A 23,323-nucleotide genomic window follows, 5' to 3' on the forward strand; every position below is an offset into this window, starting at 1 on the left:
TCCCAGGGTGGTGACAGTGGGGGATTCAGTGATGGTAACACCATTTATTGTCAAGGGGCCGTGGTTAGATTGTCTCTTATTGGAGATGGTCATTGCCTGGCATTTGTGTGGCGTGAATGTTATTTGCCACTCATCAGCCCAAGCCTGGTTATTGTCCAGATCTTGTTCATTTCAACACGGATTGCTTCAGTATGTGAGGGGTTGTGAATAATGCTGAACATTGTACAATCACCGGTGAACATACCCCACTTCTGACCTTGTGATGGAGGGAAGGTCATTGCTGAAGCAGCTGAAGATGGTTGGGTCTAGGACACTCCCCTGAGGGACTCCTGCAGAGCTGTCCTGGAGCTGAGATGACTGACTTCCAACAACCACAACCACCTTCCTCTGTGTCAGGGATGACTCTAACCAGCGGAGAGTTTGCCCCCAATACCCATTGGTTCCAGTTTTGCCAGGGATCCTTGATGCCACACTCGGTCAAATACAGCCTTGATACCAAGGGCTGTCCCTCTCCCCTCCCCTCTGGAATCCAGCTCTTTTGTCCATGTTTGACCCAAGGCTGGAATGAGGTCAGGAGCTGTGTGACCCTGGGGGAACCCAAACTGGGCGTCACTGAGCAGGTTATTGCTGAGCAGGTGCTGTTTGATAGCTCTGTTACTGACCCCGTCCATCACGTTACTGAGGATCGAGAGTAGACTGATGGGGTGGGAATGGGCCGGGTTGGATTTGTCCTTTTTTTGTATACAGCACATACCTGGGCAATTTTCCACATTGTCAGGCAGATACCAGTGATGTAACTGTAGTGGAACAGCTTGGCTAGGGGAGCGGCAAGTTCTGGAGCACACGTCTTCAGTACTATGGCTGAAGGTTGGTCTCTGTGATGCTGGGGACCGCTGGAGGAGGCTGAGATGGATCATGCACTCGGCACTTCTTACTGAAGGTTGATGCAAGTGCTGCAGCCTTACCTTTTGCCCTGATGTGCTGGGCTCCTCCATCATTGAGGAGGGGGATATTTGTGGAACCTCCTCCTCTAGTCAGTTGTTTAATTGTCCATCACCATTCATGACTGGATATAGCAGGACTGCAGAGCGTAGATCTGATTCATCTTATGTACTTCTTATATCGGTGATAGGGAAATTATTGCAGATGAGGCTGAGGGACCGAATTTGGAAAAAAAATTGTTTCATTCGGGATAGTGAGCATGGCCTTATGTTGGGGAGGTGTTGTCTCTCCAACTTTGTGGAAGTGAAGAGAAGGATTGATGAGGGTAGGCCACATGAACTTTACTAAAGCATTTGAGAAGGTCCGTCATGATGGGCTGGTCCAGAAGATGAAGGCAAATGGGATCCACAGTGAGTTGGTAAGTTGGATCCAAAATTGATTTGGTCGTTGAAGACCGAAGGTAGTTGTGGAGGGGTGGAGGAATGTGACCAGTGATATTCCACAAGGATCAGTGCTGGGACCTCTGTTGTTTGTAACTTATATACACTATTTGGATGGAAATGTAGGTGGTCTGGTTAGTAGTTTTGCATGAAAATTGGTGAACTTGCAGATAGTGAGGAAGGTTGTCAAAGGATGCTGCAAGATATCGATCAGCTGGAACGTTGGGCAGAGAAATGGCAGATGGAGTTTAATCCGGACATGTGTGAGGTGATGCATTTGGAAAGTCAAATGCAGGAGGAAAGTATACAGTAAGTGGCAGGGAGCATTGATACATAGAGGGATCTTAGAGTATAAGTCCATTGCTCCCTGAGTAACAAGGTAAAGAAGGAGTATGGCATGCTTACCTTCATTGGTCAGGGCTTTGAGTGTAAATGTTGGCAAGTCACACTGCAGCTATGAGGCCACATTTGGAGTTTTGTGTGCAGTTCTGTTTGCTACACTATCGGAAGGATGGTGTAAAGGGTGCAGAAGAGGTTGACCAGGATGTTACCTGGATTGGATTGTATTAGCCAGAAGGAGAGGTTCGCTAGAGCTTCGGGGGGGCTGAGGGGCGACCTGACAGAAGTGTATAAAATTCTGAGAGACATGGATAGGGTAGATGGTCAGAGACTTTTTCTCGGGGTGGGAATGCCAAATACCAGAGGCATTGGTTTAAGGTGAGTGGGGGAAGTTTAAAGGAGATGTGTGAGGTAATTTATTTTACACAGAGGCAGGTGGGTGGATGGAATATGGTACTGGGGAGATGGTTGAAGTAGGTATGACTGCAACATTGAAGACACATTTAGACAGGTGCATGAATAGGCAGGGATTAGAGGGATTAGTTTAGAATGGCATCATGGTCAGCACAGAGAAGGTGGGACGAAGGGCCTGTTCCTGTGCTGTACCGTTCTATGGTCTGTGTACAGAAATTTGCATTTGTTTCTTATCAATTTCATCTGCACAGTTCAGTCAAACTCCAGATTTCCCAACATGTACCACTGCATTGATTGTGCCTGGGTGTTTGATATTTCCCCTTGTGGGAGAGACTACAAACAGAGGTCACTGTTCAAAAGTTAGAGCTGTCCATTTGAGAGACTCCTCCCCCACGAAGCAGTGAAAGAGAGGTCATTGAATATTGTTAAGATATAGTTGGGTGGATTGTTGACTGACAAGGGAGTCAAACTGCTCGATGGGGAATGAGGGATTGAAGCCATGATCTTAGTGAAAGCTGGAGAGGTTGAGTAGTGATCTCCTGTTCCTAATTTGTGTGTCCATATGCTTCTGTAACTGAAAGGAGGTAACTAAATAGGTTAGAAGCAGAAGAGAAAGTATTGAATTGGATGTCTCAATGCATGATTGTGAAAACTCCTCGTAAGACATCTCAGTAATTAGCACCTCACTGCAATCAACTTCCACTTCTGAGCTACATTTCACCACCTCAGGATGTCCCGGAACATTTCACAACCCAGGTTCTGGTTTGTTTGACATTCTGGTCAAGAGTGTTGTAATGCAGAAAATCATTATCACAGATTGTTTTTCTAAATCATGTTGCTCCTCATGTCTTCCTGATCAAGAAAGGAAGACCTACACTGATGTTGTGCCTTCACCATTTGAGAGGGTTTGCAAGTGCATTACAAGCAATGGAGTATTTTGGAAACATCTCCATGCTCGCAGTGTGACAGCACAGAGACAGCTGTGTGGTCAGGGAACATGTGGCTTGATAATGTAATGCTGATTGAAGGATAAATATTGACCAGAACACCAGCTAGAAACACTGGGGTCTTGGGAATAATGCCAAGCAATATTTCATGTCCATGTTGCGATTAGTTCAAAACCATTTCTGAAAGGCAGCAGGTCACCCCCCCTCCCCCACAATACTGCATTGCAGAATCAACTGAGTTTCTCTGTGGTCAGGTCTCTGCAGTGAAGCTGGAACCACAACTTTCTGGCTTGGGTAAAAGTGCTCTCACAATGATCCAGGCTGACATGAGCTAATATCAAACTTTAATTAGACCTTGGGTACAATACAGACAAGGATTCTTAAAAATACCAAGGGTATTGAGGCTTTGCAGTGGGTATAATACAGATTCACCCACTCTGAGGAGACAGGGTGCAATGATTTGAAAAGCAGAAGCTTTAACTCTCAAGCTATGGAGTGAGGCAATTGAAGTTTAAAATTTGCAAAGAATTCAGTAGTTTAGCTTGGAGCAGACTGTCTTCAACAAGAAGGCAAAAGTTTAAGGTGAGAGAGGAAAGGTTTCAAAGGGACCTGAGGGGTAATGTTTTCACACAGAGGCTGGTACGTGTTTGGAATGAGCTGCCAGAGGAAGTGGTGGAGGCTGGTACAATTACAGCATTCAAAAGGCATCTGGATGGATACATGAATAGGAAGGATTTAGAGATAATGGGCCAAATGCTGGCAAATGCGATTAGATTAATTTAGGATATCTGGTCAGCATGGATGAGTTAGACTGGAAGGGTCTGTTTCCATGCTGTACATCTCTGTGACTCGATAACTGTGGGACTCTAAATCGAGGAGCAACAGATAAACATTCAATGAGATGTAGACCTGGAGAAAATTCTATGGAATAGAAGTCTATGGAATACATTTCCTGAGGCAGTTAGTGAGGAAAGTCAAATCAAATTGGAGGCATGGATTTGGGAATAGCAGGGTCAATCTGTTTTTGTGCCAGGAAATGACTGTGACCAAGAGCCCAATCCTCATGTTGTAACCCCCATGTAAACTACACAAGTGAACAGTTCAACAAAAGATTGAGGGACAGGATGGAGTGGCACGGTAGCTCAGTGGTTAGCACTGCTGCCTCACAGGGTCCCAGGTTCGGTTCCAGCCTCGGGCGACTGTCTGTGTGGTGTTTGCACATTCTCTCTGTATCTGTGTAGGTTTCCTCTGGGTGCTCCGGTTTCCTCCCACAGTCTAAAGGTGTGAGGGCTAGGTGGTTGGGCCATGCTAAATTGCCCTTAGTGTCCAGGGATGTGCAGGCTATGTGGATTAGCCATGGGAAAGGCAGGGTTACAGGGATAGGGTAGGGGATTGAGTCTGGGTGCGATGCTTTTCGGAGAGTCTGTGTGGACTTGTTTTTTCCACGAGGGATTCTACTCTATTCTAGTCATTCTGAAAAGATGAGGAATGTACCTGGACTGTGGGGCTTAATGCCCAGTTTCCACATTAAGACCACAGTAAGGATCTTGAATTGCCACAGCTTTGAGGTTAGCATGCACCCTCTGGCGTGTGGAAATTTGTTGGATAACTTTTCAAAGTCTAGTTGCGCCACACTGTGGGAGTATTCCAGCTCCACCCCACCCCACTGACCCTTCCTCAATTTGTGCAGCTCCCCTACCTGGAGAATGATCTGAGTCCATGTGGAGCCTTTTTAAACCGTGAACACTGTGAAACCGGTGGCTCAGAGCAGGCTGCTTGTACCTTATATAAAACCAATCAGAATGACCAGTGTTAAATGAACGTAGCAGCAAGGTGGTGTGGGAGTAGATCACCATGGTCACCGACATAGTGGGGTCCTGATGACCCAAGTGAAAGACTGACTTGTACATTACTGAAGCAGTGACTAGACTATAATCAGCTGCTGTCATTCGTGATGTAAAACAGTTCCCATATGGCCAGTGATTGCTAATGTTGATACTATTCCTGTCCTCAACTTCTCTGTGTAATTAGCTGTAAATGTTAAAGCAGATGGTGGCAGCCATTTGGGTAATGGGACTTATATTTCCTTCGCCTGTCAGGGCAGTGGTGTTTGTCTTTGTTTTACTTCTGCCTGCTTGTCAACTGTCCACCCTATAGCCTTCCTTCCTGCACGGTCTGGGAGATACTATCGTAAATCGTTTGGGAGGGCTGGGTCAGGGACTCTGATCTTCCTCATCACTCCCAGCAGTGGTGCACAGCGTGAGTTGTACCAGGTCAGTGGAGAGGGTGGCTGGAGGGAATTTCACTCGATCGTGGTTGTGATGCTATGTCAGCAACAATCGATTCAGGGGTTGGGGATTCCCTTAGATGCAGAGAAAGCATTTGACCAGGTGGAATGGCTGTATCTTTTTTATGTCTTAGAACAGTTTGGGTTGGGTGGAGTCTTTGCTAGGTGGGTGGAGGTTTTATATCACCACCCTCTGACCACGGTCATCACCAACGGGGTACAGTCGGGAATTTTAGGATTGGTAGGGGTAGTCGGCAAGGCAGCCCCCTCTCCCCTGGGTAAAAACAAGGACTGCAGATGCTGGAAACCAGAGTCTAGATTAGAGTGGTGCTGGAAAAGCACAGCAGGTTAGGTAGCATCCTGCTCCTCAGATGCTACCTGACCTGCTGTGCTTTTCCAGCACCACTCTAATCTAGCCCCCTCTCACCGATGTTGTTTACGTTGGTGATAGAGCTGCAGGCAGACGTCATTCGCCAGAACATCCACATAACCGCTCCGGAAGTGGGATCAAGGGCACCCAAGATTACACTGTATGTGGATGATGTCCTTCGGTTTTTATCGAACCCCATGACCTCCGTACCCCATTTGATATAATGTATCCGTTCATTTAGGGCTATTTCAGGACATAAGATTAACTTTACAAAATCTGAGGCTATGCCTTTGGGGAACCTTAAGGATGTGCCAGAAGTTGTAGGTGGCCCTAGGTTCCCTTTTAAGTGGTCACGGGCAGGATTCCAATACCTAGGCATTTTTATTACCCCCAAGTTTGATCTGTTATTTCAGACTAACTTTGCTCACTTGCTCGACAATATTAGGCAAGATCTCCAGAGGTAGGAGGCTCTTCTAATTTCATGGCTGGGCCGAATATCTCTTATTAAGATGAATGTTCTTCCCCATTTGCTTTATCCCATGTGTATGCTCCCTATAATGTTTCCCAGGTCAACGCTACAGAAGCTTATGGGATGGTTTGGTTCCTTTGTCTGGCATCATGGGCAGCCCCTCATCAAAATTACTAAATTGCAGTTGCCTCATGGAGGGGGAGGAGTTGATTTCCCAGACATCAGGAGGTATCAATTGAGTTCCCTGCTGTTCTTTGTCTGTGATTGGGTAGGTAATGATCCAAACTCAATATGGCTGGAGATAGAGGCCTCCCAGGCAAAGTGCCCTCTTATTAACCTGTTGTTCATGGATAAGATGAGGACAGTTATGGACCACTGCCGGTACCCCATTGTCATTAGTACAGTCAAGGCATGGAGGGCGAGGCGTCAGAGTGAGGGTTGTTTATCCAAGACTTCACCACTTACACCCATAGTTGGCATGCCAGGGTTCCGACCAGGGATGATGGACTCAGGGTTCAAACTATGGGCAGCGAGAGGAGTTTCTAGTTTAGTAGACTTATTTGAGGGGGAGGTAATGATGTCTTTTGAGCAACTGAGCTGCAAATACGGGTTGCCCAGCAGAGACCTTTTCCGTTTTTCTCAGGTTAGGGATTTCATCCAGAAGAAGACTACACTTCTCACTAAGCCCTATAAGCCTGATACACAGAGGTTGTTGCCATGCTCCATAAGCACCCTTTCGGTTAGTGCCCTCTATCGTCTGCTGGGTGGCAGGGCCTAGCAGGATATTAACCAGTTATGTGAGGTCTGGGAGCAAGAGCTGGGAGTGGAGGTCTCTTCTGAAATGTGGGAGAACATATGGGAGAATACTTGAAAGATCTCAATCTGTAATAGGACATGCGCTACACAGTTATAAGTTTTGCACAGGGCTCATCTGGCACCAGACCGTCCAGCGAAGTTTAAAAAAGGGGCACCTTCAGTGTGCCCCAAATGTAAAATAAGTGTAGGTTCTCTTACCCATTGCTTCTGGACATGCCACAGGCTCCGTGTTTATTGGAGCGCTGTGGCGGGAGAGATAGGGAGGGTATTGAGGACCAAAGTCAAAGTAGACCCAATATCTCTCCTCTTAGGTCGACCGAATTTACCATCTTTAGACAGGCATGGGAAGAAACTGTTTAATATTCTTGCATACTGTGCACGGAAGAATATTCTGATGAATTGGGTGCCTGAGAACCTGCCGGGCTTGCTGGGGTGGCAGAAATTAATTATGGAGCACATTCCCTTGGATGTTTTTACAAACATGGTGCACCACACAACAGACCTTTTTTATAAGACATGGCAGCCCTACTGAGTTATTTGGATATAGATTTATCAGTTATCCTAACTAGGGCATTTGTCTAACCAGGTTGGTTAGATTTGTCAAGCCCTGGGCCCTGGAGGGGGTCTCCTGAGTTAATATGTGTATGCATACAATGCTCCTGTTCCTTTGTTTGGGAGCTTTGTGCTGAGCATAGCTGTTCTGTATTTTGTGGGCTTTTTTTTGGTTTTTCTTTTGGTTTTCTTTTTTTTGGTGCTTTACACAGTGTTAGGGTTTGCTTTGTATTATAGAGTAGGTTAGTAGTTAGTAGATAGTAGTTGTATTGTAATTTATGTTTTCTTCTTATTATACTGATATTTGAGATTGATTTTTTCCAATAATTTTATGTTTGTAAAGTTTAAAAAAATTGCTAATAAATATATTTATAAAAACAAATGACTCCACTCTGGCCACTGCACAACCATGCTTTGTCCCACAACTTATTTTTTATCACTGGACCTTCTGAGAACTCTCATCATCCCACCTGCTGCCCACTCTCTTTATCCCTTTTCATTTCCTTGCTTTCTCCCTCAGCTCCCTGCCATCTGTATGGAAGCAAGAAGCCATGGAATGGTGGGAGTGCAGGCAGTGAGGGGAAGTGATGATGGGCTTGGCGGGGAGGAGGTTTTCAGGACGAAGGAATGTTGGAATTTCCTTGCTAGCACCTATTAATTTCAGCTGCCCGGCATGTTACCCTCAGTCACATCACAGGCACTGACACTACATCTGCACATGTGCAGAAAGATATGCCCGCCTAGTATTGGGGAACAGAGCATTTGGTTAAACCAGGTATTAAACTTTTAACTTGTAGCTCAGTGAGCAACGCTTGCCAAGTCAGGAGGTCGTGTGTTCCTGTTCCACTCCAGAGACTCAAGTACATAATCTTGTCTGGAGAGTGCACTCAAGGTGTGCTGCACTGTTGGAAGGAGCTGTGCTGTGAATGAACTGGTACACTTGGGGCTCTATCTGACCCTTCAGTCCGCTGCAAAAGATTCCATGGCACTATTTTGAAAAGTGCCTGTGAGGTCTGCCTTGTTTTCTAGCTAATATTTATCCCTGAGTCCATATCACAAAATCAGATGTGCAAGAGCTACAGATGAGAGATGAAAACAGAAACTGTTAGGGAGACTCAGCAGATCAGACAGCATCTGTGAAGGGAGAAACCGAGCTAATATTTCAGGGCAGTGACCTCCCTCTGAACTGGTTCAGATGAAAATTTACTGAAATGTTAGCTGTGTTTCTGTCTGTGTAAACACCCCTGAATATGCTATTTCCAGCATTTTCTGTACAAAAGTTGATATTTGTGGTGGTTGGTGATATGGAAGTAACCTACCTCAGGTTCTACTTTATAATGATAGCTGCTCTTTCAACGTACTTTGTTGACTGCAAATTACTTTGGAATGTTTTGAGATGGTAAAATTGCTACAGTCATGTTGTGCTGGTTTTCTGTGAGATAAATTATGCTCAGTCCAATCCCAATTCCCTTTCCCATTCACCTTGCCAATAAGTGTTACTGCAGATCCTTGTCCAACTCCCTTTTCGAAAACCACAACTACGTCTTCCTCCATCACAACCGCAGACAGTGAATTCCAGATCCCAGCCAATCATCGAGTGAAGTAAATTTCATGGTTTTAGCTCTTTGACAATCGTGTTAAATATGTGACCTCTGATTTTCAACCCTTCCCCTTTGAGAACATTTCCTCTCTACCAATTCTATCTGGAGACCTCATCATTTTGAACACAGGCCTTTAAAGAGAGATTTTGTTCTGTGCTGTTTCTCTCAGATAGTTGGTGCTGGAATGGTTGTTTCAGAAGCAGTGGATGAACAGCTTTAAGCTACCCGAGGGTTTTTCCTAAATTATACAAAAGCACAAGTGGGTGGAATCAGGCTCTATCAGACCTCAGGCCATAGTTTTACTTTTAGTTGGCTGTTGAAGCTGATAGATACAGCTTTCTCTCTGCTGCAGCAAAAAGCTTGAGTTCTCTCTCTGTGGCTAGTTTGTTTTTTTTGGTGTTCCTTCCACCTGGACTGGAAGGGAGATAGCACGTGAGGAAAAATTGTTTTGCTGAGTGTGCCTTTGCCAAGAGTGTTTATGTGTTGCTGCAATATTGGAACAATTGATGATTAGTAGTTAAATTACATGTGTTTTTTTTCCATAGAATATTTATTAAGTATTTCCATTGAGTTAATATTATACTCATTTTTCTTTTTATGTTTGTATTTCAACTGTGTTGTCAGAACAAAGTGTGTTTTGCTTAAAGCCTAGTGATGGACCAATCAAATTATATCTAGAATGCAGCACCTTACACTTGCCTTTAAATAAAGTAAAAGTTAGGGTCAAGGCTATCTCCTTGATATATTTTGAGGGGGTTTGGTCTGGCCCATAACAAAGGCTCTATATAAATGCAGGTTCTCCTGTCTTGTGAGGTGATAGCATTGTCCACTGTGCCACTCCACTCTCGCTGAATGGCTAGAGCCTGATTCATTCCCTATTCCCCTCCTCCATGACCTGGTCCTCCCTTCGTCCTTCATCCCCAACCAGCCTTTCTCCCCCCCCCCCCCCCGCCCCCCTGCCTTCATTTGGGCCACCCAGCCTCCCCTATGTGTACTGGACTTGAGCACTCACTGAACCCTCACCCTCCTGTGTGAACCCCTATGTATGATCCTGAGACCTGGCCCTTCAGGAAGGTCTCCAGCCAGCACTTAATTACTGAGCTGCCAACTCAGTCACTGAATGTAAAGAGTCGACCCTGGAGGGTATAATCGTACCCTGTATATTTACCTCATGAAATCTCTGGCATTGATAAACCTTGCCTAGATTATCCTCAGGCATGTCACCTCAAGGGCCTATGTCCTGTTTATAATTTAACCTTTGAAATCCCAGGTGTTAATTTGGTGGCTCTGAGCGATTCTCCTCTGGATGGGGTGGGGCGGGGTTGGGGGGGGGTGGGGGTGGGGGTGGGGGGGTGGGAGGGGAGGGGTCCACGTGTCCATGTGTCTAACCAGTGAGTTCCGCTGGTATGGAGTTGGTGTCTGCTGCTGAAATCCTGGACTAATTCTGCTGTTGTCTTCTCTCAGGTTCTGATGATCCTTAACGAGGTTTTCCAGGCGGTGCAGGCAGCAGAGATGGCTGTGCGTCTGAACCCCCAGTGGTGGGAGGCCTTGCAGACACTGGGCCGGGCTCAGCTTAACCTCGGGGAGATAGCCATGGTGAGCCCCTGTCTTCATATAGAGGGAGGGGGTGTCCGCGCTGGTGCTCCATCCGAACAGTTCACTTTCCCTGTTGGACTGAGAGGCAGTGCGAGGAGTTGGGTAATTGAGACCAGACAGTACTTGCGATGTTTAAGATTGGGTTTGAAAGGAGTTAACTCCTCAATCATCACCCATATCCCGGTTTGACACTGGCATTCTGAATTAAACCAAAAGATCGTCCACAATGGGAGGCATGGTGGCTCAGTGGTTAGCACTGCTGCCTCACAGCACCAGGGACCCAGGTTCGATTCCAGCCTCGGGCGATTGTCTGTCTGGAGTTTGCACATTCTCCCTGTGTCTGGGTGGGTTTCCTCCGGGTGCTCCGGTTTCCTCCCACAGTCCAAAGATGTGCAGTTTAAGTGAATTGGCCAGGCTAAATTGCCCATAGTGTTCAGGGATGTGTAGGCTAAGTGCAATAGTCAGAGGAAATGTAAGGCAGGGAAATGGGGTCTGGACAGGTTACTCCTCAGGGCGTCAGTGTGGACTTGTTGAGCCCAAGGTCCTATTTCCATACTGTAGGGAATCTGATGAATCTCTTAAGCAATCTCTTGCTCCCCCTGACAGGGGCAATACACAGGCCTGAGCTCACCCCTCACAGGTAAGATAAAAGACATGCCTCACAAAGTCAGTCTCACTGTCAGAGAGTTATTTTTGAAATGCATTTTGAAATGCAGGAATCAGATCAGCCAACAGGCACACCACAAGGTCCTGCAAGCAATAATTCAGTAATGGTTAGATAATCTGTTTATTAGTAATGTTGGCCTGGGTAACAATTAGTCAGGGCACTAGGGAGAAGTCCTACTATGGCATACAGCCATAGTACATTTTACATGAGGGGAGATGGGTGTCTGCAAATCCCAGACCAATAACTAACCGGAAAGAATTTTACCCACACAAGTTTCAAATTAAAGCAGTTTTTTTCCATATCTCAACTTGCTGCTGTCATTATCTAGGCAGTATACACATTGAGCCAACATATATCAGAGAGGTGGAGCTTGGAGAAAAATATGATTGGCAATTCATAATGAGAACTGCAGGCCGACAGGAGAGTTGAAAATCAGATCAACTGCGAATCTGGGAGATATCCACAGCATGGTGTTAAAAACAGAGTAAATGTCCCTCAACTCTTTAAAACAGAAAGTAAGTGTTCCTTGAAATTGTCTCAATCAGACACACCAAGGATAGGGGCAGCACGGAGCCAGATACAGAGTAAACATCCCTTAACTCTTTTAAATAAAGTAATGTTCCCGCAACACCATCCCCATCAAACACCCCCTGGGACGGAGAAAGGGTGGGTTCAATACACAGTAAAGCTGTCTCTAATCTGTTCCCCATCAAACACTCCCAGGACAGGGACAGCTCGGGGTTAGATACAGAGTAAAGCTCACTCTACCCTGACCCCATCAAACACTCCCAGGACAGGGACAGCTCAGGGTTAGATACAGAGTAAAGCTCACTCTACACTGACCCCATCAAACACTCCCAGGACAGGAACAGCACAGGGTTCGATACAGAGTAAATCTCTCTCTACACTGACCCCATCAAACATTCCCAGGACAGGGACAGCATGGGGTTAGATACAGAGCAAAGCTCCCTCTACACTGACCCCATCAAACACTCCCAGGACAGGGACAGCATGGGGAGAGTAAAGCTCTCTCTACACTGTCCCCATCAAACACTCCCAGGACAGGGACAGCACGGGGTTAGATACGGAGTAAAGCTCCATCTACACAGTTCCCCATCAAACACTCCCAACACGGGGTTAGATACAGAGTAAAGCTCCCTCTAAACTGTCCCCCATCAAACACTCCCAGGACAGGGACAGCATGGGGTTAGATACTGAGTAAAACTCCCTCTACACTGTCCCGATCAAACACTCCCAGGACAGGGACAGCATGGGGTTAGATACGGAGTAAAGCTCCATCTACACAGATCCCCATCAAACACTCCCAGCACGGGGTTAGATACAGAGTAAAGATCCCTCTACACTGTCCCCCATCAAACACTCCCAGGACAGGGACAGCATGGGGTTAGACACAGAGTAAAGCTGCCTCTACACTGTCCCCCATCAAACATTCCCAGGACAGGGACAGCACGGGGTTAGACATAGAGTAAAGCTCCCTCTACACTGTCCCCCATCAAACACTCCCAGGACAGGGACAGCATGGGGTTAGACACAGAGTAAAGCTGCCTCTACACTGTCCCCCATCAAACATTCCCAGGACAGGGACAGCACGGGGTTAGATACAGAGTAAAGCTGCCTCTACACTGTCCCCATCAAACAGTCCCAGCACAGGGTTAGATACAGAGTAAAGGTAATTCTATAGTTTTGAACAGCAAGTCAAAAACACAAAGATAGGTCTGAGACCATTCAGTGGAGGTGACAAAACAACTGGTGTGAATAGGTTATGTGTGTGAGCAACAATCTGGCAAATGGAATATAATGTGGCAAAACGTGTAGTTGTTCATGTGGGCCGGGAGAATATAAAAACAAGAATATTACATAAACATTGAATGACTGCAGAATTCCAGGACACAGAGAAATTTGTTTTCCTACTGCATAGAATCATAATATTGTACAGTGCAGAACAGGCCCTTTGGCTGATTGAGTCTGCACTGACAAAAAATGATTTTAAATCTACACTTGTCCCACTTTCCAGCACTTGACACATTGCCTTGAATGTCCTGATGAAGGGCTTTTGCCCGAAACGTGGATTTTTCTGCTCCTCCGATGCTGCCTGACCTGCTGTGTTTTTCCAGCACCAACATAATATAGACCATTGCTTTGAATGTTATGACTTTTCCAGTGCTCATCCAAGTGCTTTTTAAAGGTTGTGAGTTTTCCCACCTTAACTGCCCTGGCATAAATCACAAAGTTCGTCTGCTGGTGTGGCAAAGGATTAATAAGATTTATTAAAGGATGCTATCCTTTATTATGAGAGGAATCGAACATAAAAGTAAAGATGAAACACCTCAGTTATATCGAGCTTTGGTGCAAGCACATCTCAAATACGGCCTCACAGTTTTGATCTCCTTACTGAAGGAAGAATGGAATTGCATTAGAGGTGGTTCCAAGGAGGTTTACTGGATTGATAACTGAAACACGTTAGGTTGGTTTACGAGGCAAGATTGGACAGGCTGGGCCTGTTTTCACTGGAGGTTAGAGAGTGAGGTGTGCCTTGTTTGAAATGAACAAGATTCTGAATGGTCTTGATGTGGGCAGAAAGTTCCCTCTTCTGGGGCAGTCTATAGCCAAGGAACATTGTTTAAAATTAGGGGGCCGCTCTTTCACAACAGAGATGAGGGGGCTTTTTCTCTCCGAGTGTTGTTTAACTTGTCTTTCTGAGATGCAATACAATTGTTTTTCAGTTATTTATTTTAATGAACAACAATTACTTAAGGGATTATAAGATATTAAAGAGAGTAATGTAAACACAAGGGTTTCAGACAGTAATGCAAACTGTCTGAATATTATCATGCTTGTTGCTAGGCGATGTGTCAGATATACAAGTGTTTATTTTAACATCCAGAATTAATGTTCTGGATAGACTGAGGGAATGAATGACAGTTCACATATCAACAAAGAGAATGCAACATAGGGACAAAGGAACAGAAGAAGACCATTCAGCCAATCCAGATGAACATAATTGTAGACAATTAAGTACTTCAATGCCTTTTATACCTCCAACTCCCAATAGCCTTTATGCCATTAATGATCTGAAATCTATCCATATCTGCCTTAAACATACTCAAAGACAGATCCTCCGCAGCCTGTGGTAGAAAATTACAAACATCTGAGAAAGATGTCCAGAAACTGACTTCTTATTCATGTGAACAAAAATAAATAAAAATAAAGAGCTGCAGATTCTGGAAACCTGAAACAAAACTCGAAATTGTTGGAGAAAGTCAGTAGGTCTGGTACCATCTGTGGAGAGAAGAACAGAGTTAATATTTTGAGTCCAGTATTCTGACAAAGGATCACTAGACTCAGTAATTCATGTCATTGATAACCCTGGAAAATATCAGTGTAGGAGATGAGCCATAAACTATCTGTCACCTGTACTCTGGCACACCCCTTCCCAGGATCTCTGAGCAGCTCTGTCACCTCCCAGATTGACAGTGGATTGCAGACTGCTGGCATCCTGTCCTCTTAACTATTAAGCTACAATGCTCAGCTCAGAATGTGCTTGAATCCTGCACACATTTCCCCTTCCCTACCCCCAGATCATCGCCGGTCCTACATACCCGAGACTCAGATCCCCACCGTCCCCATGTACCCACGTCCAAGTCATCACCGTGCTGTTTACCCGAATCCCAGGTCATCGCTGTCCACATGTACCTGAGCTCTGGGTCATTACTGTCCCATGTAACCAAGTCCCAGGTCATCACTGTCCCGTGTACCCGAGTCCCAGATCATCATTGTCCCGTGTAACCGAGTCCCAGGTCATCACTGTCCCGTGTACCCGAGTCCTAGGTCATCACTGTCCCGTGTACCCGAGTCCCATGTCATCACTGTCCCGTGTACCCGAGTCCCAGATCATCACTGTCCCGTGTACCCGAGTCCCATGTCATCACTGTCCCGTGTACCCGAGTCCCATGTCATCACTGTCCCGTGTACCCGAGTCCGAGATCATCACTGTCCCGTGTAACCGAGTCCCAGGTCATCACTGTCCCGCGTACCTGAGTCCCAGATCATTACCGTCCCGTGTACCCGAATCCTAGGTCATCACTGTCTCGTGTACCCGAGTCACAGGTCATCACTGTCCCGTGTACCCGAGTCACAGGTCATCACTGTCCCGTGTACCTGAGTCCCAGGTCATCACTGTCCCGTGTAACCGAGTCCCAGGTCATCACTGTCCCGTGTACCTGAGTCCCAGATCATTACCGTCCCGTGTACCCGAGTCCCAGGTCATCACTGTCTCGTGTACCTGAGTCACAGGTCATCACTGTCCCGTGTACCCGAGTCCCAGGTCATCACTGTCTCGTGTACCCGAGTCCCAGGTCATCACTGTCCCGTGTACCCGAGTCACAGGTCATCACTGTCCCGTGTACCCGAGTCACAGGTCATCACTGTCTCGTGTACCCGAGTCCCAGGTCACCACTGTCTCGTGTACCTGAGTCCCAGGTCATCACTGTCCCGTGTACCCGAGTCCCGGGTCATCACTGTCTTGTGTACCCAAGTCACAGGTCATCACTGTCCCGTGTACCCGAGTCACAGGTCATCACTGTCCCGTGTACCCGAGTCACAGGTCATCACTGATACGTGTACCCGAGTCACAGGTCATCACTGTCCTGTGTACCCGAGTCACAGGTCATCACTGTCCCGTGTACCCGAGTTCCGGGTCATCACTGATACGTGTACCCGAGTCACAGGTCATCTCTGTGCCTTGAACCATTGAATTGAATGTGCATGGAGTATCACAGTCTCTGACAATGCTGGCTCCCTAGAATTGGTTACTCAAGAAGTGCATTTTATCATCCAAACTCTTCCCATTGCTCCCATTGTAACCAATCCAAATGGATCAAACTTGCCATTCACTCTGACGATGCATAAACCCAATGGAGTTAACCTTTTTTGTGTTTCATTCCAAGTGTACACAATCTCAATTGACCCAAAATTTTTCCAGTTTAGTCCGGTTATCTACAAATCCAATGGACCCAAACCTCTTCCTTTTCATTGCCATGGGAACCAATCCTAAAGGCTGAAAACTCAGTCCCTTCGATCTGACAAGCCATGATAAGCAGCAGGGATCTGTATTTTCTGTCTGATGTGATTTTCGTCTGTGTGAGTTAGTAGTTAATGCAGCCTGTGTCAGTTACGGGAACATGAGTAATGACTGTGCTGCTCCTGCACGACTTGCCTGATTGGGTTGAGACACGTGTAGTTGGTTAGCTGTTCTTTGGACACTGCAGCCAACAGCGTCAGCTCCTTTATTTTCATTTGCAGTGTCAAACACAGGCCAGCAGCTGGCACATATAAACATAGGGTGTAGCTATCTCTACCCTTCTACATGACAATGAGCAACAGTGCTGGCCTTTAATACTCAGGCTCATTAGAGTGTTGAATGAGTGCTTGGATCACGGTCACTGTGGAAATTCAGGCTCGAATTGGTTTGAGGCTTAAAGAAATGGCCATTCTCTTAACTTTCCTTTAACGGGACAGATTTAAGGATGGTGGAGGAGTGAAGCACACTGATAGGTAGGCATTAAAACTCCCTTTACTCTTTTAAACTGAAAACAAAGCTCTCACTACATTGACCCCATCAAACACTCCCAGGATAGGGACAGCACGGGGTTAGATACAGAGTAAAGCTCCCTCTACACTGTCCCCATCAAACACTCCCAGGGACAGGGACAGCACGGGGTTAGATACAGAGTAAAGCTCTCTCTACACTGTCCCCCATCAAACACTCCCAGGACGGAGACAGCACGGGGTTAGATACAGAGTAAAGCTCCCTCTACACTGTCCCCATCAAACACTCCGAGCAAAGGGACAGCACGGGGTTAGATACAGAGTAAAGCTCCCTCAACACTGTCCCCATCAAACACTCCCAGGACAGGGACAGCACAGGGTTAGATACAGAGTAAAGCTCCATCTACACTGTCCCCATCAAACACTCCCAGTACAGAGACAGCACGGGGGTTAGATACAGAGTAAAGCTCTCTCTACGCTGTCCCCATCAAATACTCCCAGGACAGGGACAGCAGGGAGTTAGATACAGAGTAAAGCTCCCTCTACACTGTCCCCCACCAAACACTCCTAGTACAGGGACAGCATGAGCTTAGGGGAAAGCTGACTTTCTGCTGTCACCAGGACAGGTACAGCATGTGTTTCTGTACAGAGGAAGACACTATCTACACTATCTACACTATCCCCATTAAAAAGAAAATCCCTGCTGCATTTAGTACAGTTTCCATACCATTTTTCCTGTGCTCTCTCAGAAGATGGTATTTTGTTCTCTTTGTAATGTGTGCTTTGGATTGTCTGTCTAAGCTCATCTTACAAATGTACCTCGACAGGAATGAGAGAGCGAGAGAGTGTAACCATTCTCTCTGTTTGAACTACTTTGAACCTTGGTCTTTATACTGAACGATGCAGATCTAGCTGCCTGCGTCAATCTGTTCTGTGCATCTGCTTTATGTTCATCGCAATGTTGTTAATCTTACTGTGCTTCAAGGGGATGACGATAAGGCCCACAGCTCGGCAGTCAGTTTAATCTGAAGGAATTATGAGAATCCACAGTGGAAATAAATACATTGCAGTTGCCCTCCTTTGCTTTCCTGGAGCACGTTTGCTGCTGAATCACCGGCAGTCGGGATTAGCAAGCTGTCCTTGTTCTCTCATCACCCGGGTGTGCGGACATGGTGTCTTCATAGTAATGGCTGTACTTTAGTAACCCTGGGGTCCAGGCTGATGCTTGGGGTCACAGGGTCAAATTGTAATCAATTCCATTAGTAGGATCTGGAATGTTTAAGAAGGGCTGTAAAGGAGAATCTTTTTACCCAGAAGATGTTGGGTATCTCAAACTCACTCCCTGAATGTGTGACAGAGACAGGAACCATCACAAGATTTAAGAGTACTTAGATAATCACTTGGAGCACTGTAGCACACAAGGCTACAGGCCAAGTGCTGGACAATGGAACTGGAGTAGTTAGGTGTTTGATGATCAGCACAGACACAACTGACAGTAGAGCTTCTTTCTGTGCTGTAGCACACTCTGTCTCTGAGAAAAACAATATGCCTTGAAGCTGTGGCTAACAGGACAAAACGCAAAACAGTAAGGCAGAGATGTTTTGAGCACTGAAGTGAGCACATAGTGAGTGAGCATGTAGAGAGCAAGCAAGAAGCCCTGAGATATAGCCTGGATAAATCCATTTGTTGGTTACCTCTCCCTTCACTCACTCAGGGGAATGTGGGTGTTGCTGACTGGGCCAGGAGTTATTGTCCATCTCTAGTTGCTCTTTAGAAGACTGTGGTGAACTCTCATGTTGAACCACTACAGTCCATGTGTTGTAGGTAGACCCATGATTCTCTTAGGGACACGGGTCTTTGACCCAGAGACACTGAGGAAAGGGAGATAGATTTCCAAATGTCTGAGAGAGGAATATGAGGTGTTGGCTTGTATCTGCTGCCTTTGTCCTTCTGGATGGAAGTGGCCATGGGTTTGGAAGCTGCTGTCTAAGAAGTCTTAGTGAATTTCTGCAGTGCATTTTGTAGATGGTGGACACTGCTGTGACTGAGCGTCGGTGGGGGAGGGAGCAGATGTTTGTGGATGTGGTGCCAATCAAGTGGGGGCTGCTTTGTCCTGGATTGTGTCAAGCTCCTTGAGTGTTTTTGGAGGTGCCCCCTTCCAGGCAAGTACTTGAACCTTGAAGATGGTGGACTGGTTTTTGAGAGTCAGGTGGTGAGTTACTGGCTGTATTATTCCCAGCCTCTGACCTGCTCTTGTAGCCACTGTGTTTCCATGGCTAGTCCATTTCAGTTTCTGGCCAATAGTAGCCCCCTGGATGTTGATGAGGAATTCGGTGATGGTGACATCATTAAATGTCAAGGGCTAATGGTTAGATTTTCTCTGGTTCGAGATGGTCATTGCCTGGCATGGATGTTGCCAGTTGTCAGCCCATGCCTGGATATTGTCCAGGTCATACTGCATTTGGTCATGGACTGCTTCAGTATCTGAGGGGTTGTGAGTGATGCTGAACAGTGTACAATCATTGGCGAACATCCCCCACTTCTGGGTAAAAACAATGACTGCAGATGCTGAAAATCAAATACTGGATTAGTGGTGCTGGAAGAGCACAGCAGTTCAGGCAGCATCCAACGAGCAGCGAAATCAACGTTTCGGGCAAAAGCCCTTCATCAGGAAGGGCTTTTGCCCGAAAGGTTGATTTCGCTGCTTGTTGGATGCTGCCTGAACTGCTGTGCTCTTCCAGCACCACTAATCCAGTATCCCCCACTTCTGACCTTGTGATGGAGGGAAGGTCATTGGTGAAGCAGCTGAAGATTGTTGGGCCTAGGATACTACACTGAGGAACTCCTACAGAGATGTCCTGGAGCTGAGATGACTGATCTCAAACAACCACAACCATCTTCCTCTGTGCCAGGGATGACTCCAATCAGCAGAGAATTTTCTGACTGAAAGATCAAAAGGTACTGATGGGCTCAAGTGCCTCACTGAAGTGCAGCACTGTACCGTAGGTGGAGATGTGTTCTGAGGGTGTGGTGAGACTCCTGCATGTCCAATGCCAATGACCATGGTCACAGGCTACAAATGGAGCATGCTGTGAGATTTGGTGACTGCTGACCAAGGAGGCCAGCTAGAGTCCCATCCTTCATGTTGGAAATGTTAGTGGCTGGGCAAATGTAAAACTGCACATCAGGGTGGCGAGATTAGTTAATGATGGCACGGTGGTACAGTGGTTAGCACTGCTGCCTCACAGCGCCAGAGACCCGGGTTCAATTCCCGCCTCAGGTGACTGACTGTGTGGAGTTTGCACATTCTCCCCGTGTCTGTGTGGGTTTCCTCCGGGTGCTCCGGTTTCCTCCCACAGTCCAAAGATGTGCAGGTCAGGTGAATTGGCCATGCTAAATTGCCTGTAGTGTTAGGTAAGGGGTAGATGTAGGGGTTTGGGTGGATTGCGCTTCGGTGGGTCGGTGTGGACTTGTTGGGCTGAAGGGCCTGTTTCCACACTGTAAGTAATCTAATCTAATCTAATGCAATCAAGTAGGTGCAAATAGACCATTCACCATTCAATAGCGCAATTCCCATCTCATCATTAGCTGGAGATCTGGATATTTTCTTCCTGATTTTAAGGATCTTATTTCTGCTGAGCTCATCCTATTTTCCTAACTGAATTGCCAAGGCCCATGTTGTTGAGAGGCAGGGAAGATTCATTTCTGAAAGTTTTCCCACCACTCTGTTTAACCAGACTGGCCTGTCAGAGGTGCATGTATCTTTACACCTGTTTCTTGAATAAAGGTGTAACGTTTCCAATTCCCCAGTCCTCTGGTGCGACCCCAGATCCTCTCAGGAAGATGTGAAGATGATGACTATTGCCTTCACAATTTCCACACTCGTTGCTCAGCAGCCTTCAGCTGTGTAACTCAGGAGACAGTGAGGTTTGCAGATGCTGGAGATCAGAGTTGAGAGTGTGTTCCTGGAAAAGCGCAGCAGGTCAGGGCAGTCTCTGAGGGTCAGGAGAATCGACATTTTGATGAAGGGCTGATGCCTGAAGCGTCGATTTTCCTGCTCCTTGGATGCTGCCTGAACTGCTGTGCTTTTCCAGGAACACACTCTCAACTCTGATCTGTAACTCAACCAATCCTGGTTACTTGATCACCTTTACCCAGGCCTTTCTACAGACTTTGGTTTATCCATTTTTAACCAAGTAAATGTGTCAAGTTCCTCCTTTTTCACTGTGACTTGTACAGCATCTTTCTTGGTCAAGACAAATACAGAGTGGTCCTTTGGAACTCAGTCTGGTTCAGCCTGCTTGATTAGTACCACATCCACCTATTTATTCATCCCCCCCCCCTCCCTCCCCCACCGATGTTCAGTAGGTCTGGTGAGCACCTTCCTAAGGAGTGTAGTTCAGTGACTTTGTGCATGTGTTGTGGTCTAACCAGGGCTTTGTACATCTGAAACTCAACTCCTTCCCTCTGCTATTCTACTCCTTCCTTCCTGAGATGAGCCAGCTGGTTCAGATTTGCTTTCAGAAGGAACCCATTTTACTTTCCAAATGCACAGCTGTGCCAGCACAATCATTTCCATTGAGGTTGTAGTTGCTCCTGGCAGGGATGTTAATGGCAGTTCCCTTACATCTCTTTCAGTCTTGTTACACACCACAGATGACCTGGACACACCCTCCCTACTTGTAGTTGCTTCTGAACATTTACATTGTTGGCTCAATGTACCCAAAATAAGCGTGGTACGGTGCAGGGAATTGACGAGACTCCAGCCTGTTCCCGTAAAAGCAGGAGTGCCATCAATCTCGGTCCAAAAATGGATTTAAGCAATGAGGCAGGGGGCGCGCCTGAGGATGTTTTCATTCTCTCAAGGGATGTAGGCCTTTATTGCCCATTCCTAATGGTGCTGGAGAAGGTAGTGGTGAGTGAGCTAATGTTTTGAAGCACTGTAGTCGTTGGAGTGAGGGACACCCTGAATCCTGTAGGCAAGTTAATTCCAGCACACTGACCCAGTGAAGGAATGGGGACATATTTCCAAGTCAGGGGCACCTTGGAGGAAACTTGCAGAGGGTGCTGTTCCCAAGTATCCGTTGCTAGACATAACTGACTGACGTGGAAGGAGGCTGGCTGAGGGTGTTTGGTGAATTACTGCAGTGCATTTTGTACACACTGCGGCTACTGAGCATCGGTGGGGGAGGGAGGGGGGGGATGAATAAATAGGTGGATGTGGTACTAATCAAGCAGGCTGAACCAGACTCAGCTTCTTGTGTAAGTTCCAAAGGACCACTCTGTATTTGTCTTGACCAAGAAAGATGCTGTACAAGTCACAGTGAAAAAGGAGGAACTTGACACAATTGCTTGGTTAAAAATGGATAAACCAAAGTCTGTAGAAAGGCCTGGGTAAAGGTGATCAAGTAACCAGGATTGGTTGAGTTACAGATCAGAGTTGAGGTCTGGTTAAAAATCACACAACACCAGGTTATAGTCCAACAGGTTTATTTGGAAGCACTAGCTTTCGGAGCAACGCTCCTTCATCAGGGAGCTGTGGAGCAGGATCATAAGGCACAGAATTGACCGATGGGCCAAATGGCCTAATTCTGCCTCTATGGCCTATATTGAATTTGACCATTTACACATATGGAAATCATTCTTAGACCTCAAGGATTAAATTATCAAGAAACTACATTTGTATTCTGTGGACTCTAGAATGTTAAGATGGATTGTTTTTCGCTATATTAAATGGAAATGATGGGGCAGTGAGAGAAAAACTGTTTCTGCTGGTTAGGGTGTTATGGATCGAGTTGAAATTGATTAAGGCTCCCATTCCATCCCCCCCAGTCCTGAGGAAGGGTTACACCCGAAACGTTGACTTCTCCACCTCCTGATGGTGCCCGGCTCACTGTGTTCCTCCAGCCTCCTGCCTGTCTATCTTGACTGATTAGAGCCAGACCTTTCAGAGGGAAAACTAGGAAACATTTCTGCACACAGTTGGTGAAATCTTCTCTGCAAGCAACAGTTGGTAGTTTTAATGTTAAAAGGTATATTTTCTCACCCAGAAGGCATGAGGAGATATAGGGCAAAGGTGGGGATTTGTTTTAAGGAACTCGTTAACAGATCACCCAGACCATCATTCATTGGTGTAACAATCTCGAGGAGGTAGATAGCCTTGGATTATTCCATAAGACCATAAAATGTAGGAACAGAAGTTGGCCATTGAGTCCATCGATTCTATTCTGCCAATCGATGAGATCGTGGCTGATCTGATAATCCCGAATTCCAGTTTCCTGCCGTTTCCCCATAATCCTTGATTCCCTTGCTAAT

At 46.3% G+C, this 23,323-nt stretch overlaps 1 protein-coding gene across 3 annotated transcripts in view; it reads left to right on the plus strand.

Moving 5' to 3' along the window:
- Positions 1 to 23,323, plus strand: part of ttc33 (tetratricopeptide repeat domain 33) — a 134,679-nt gene that overhangs the window by 105,356 nt on the left and 6,000 nt on the right. For 2 of the 3 annotated variants that reach the window (XM_072592972.1, XM_072592975.1), the window contains exon 4: positions 10,642 to 10,773. The exons of the other annotated variant lie outside the window; for it this stretch is intronic. In XM_072592972.1, the coding sequence (XP_072449073.1) occupies positions 10,642 to 10,773 (132 nt within the window). The remainder of the gene's footprint in view (positions 1 to 10,641; positions 10,774 to 23,323) is intronic. 3 annotated transcript variants of the gene reach the window in all.

This window comes from Chiloscyllium punctatum, chromosome 2 (assembly GCF_047496795.1).
Source record: "Chiloscyllium punctatum isolate Juve2018m chromosome 2, sChiPun1.3, whole genome shotgun sequence".
Taxonomy (NCBI): Eukaryota; Metazoa; Chordata; class Chondrichthyes; order Orectolobiformes; family Hemiscylliidae; genus Chiloscyllium; species Chiloscyllium punctatum.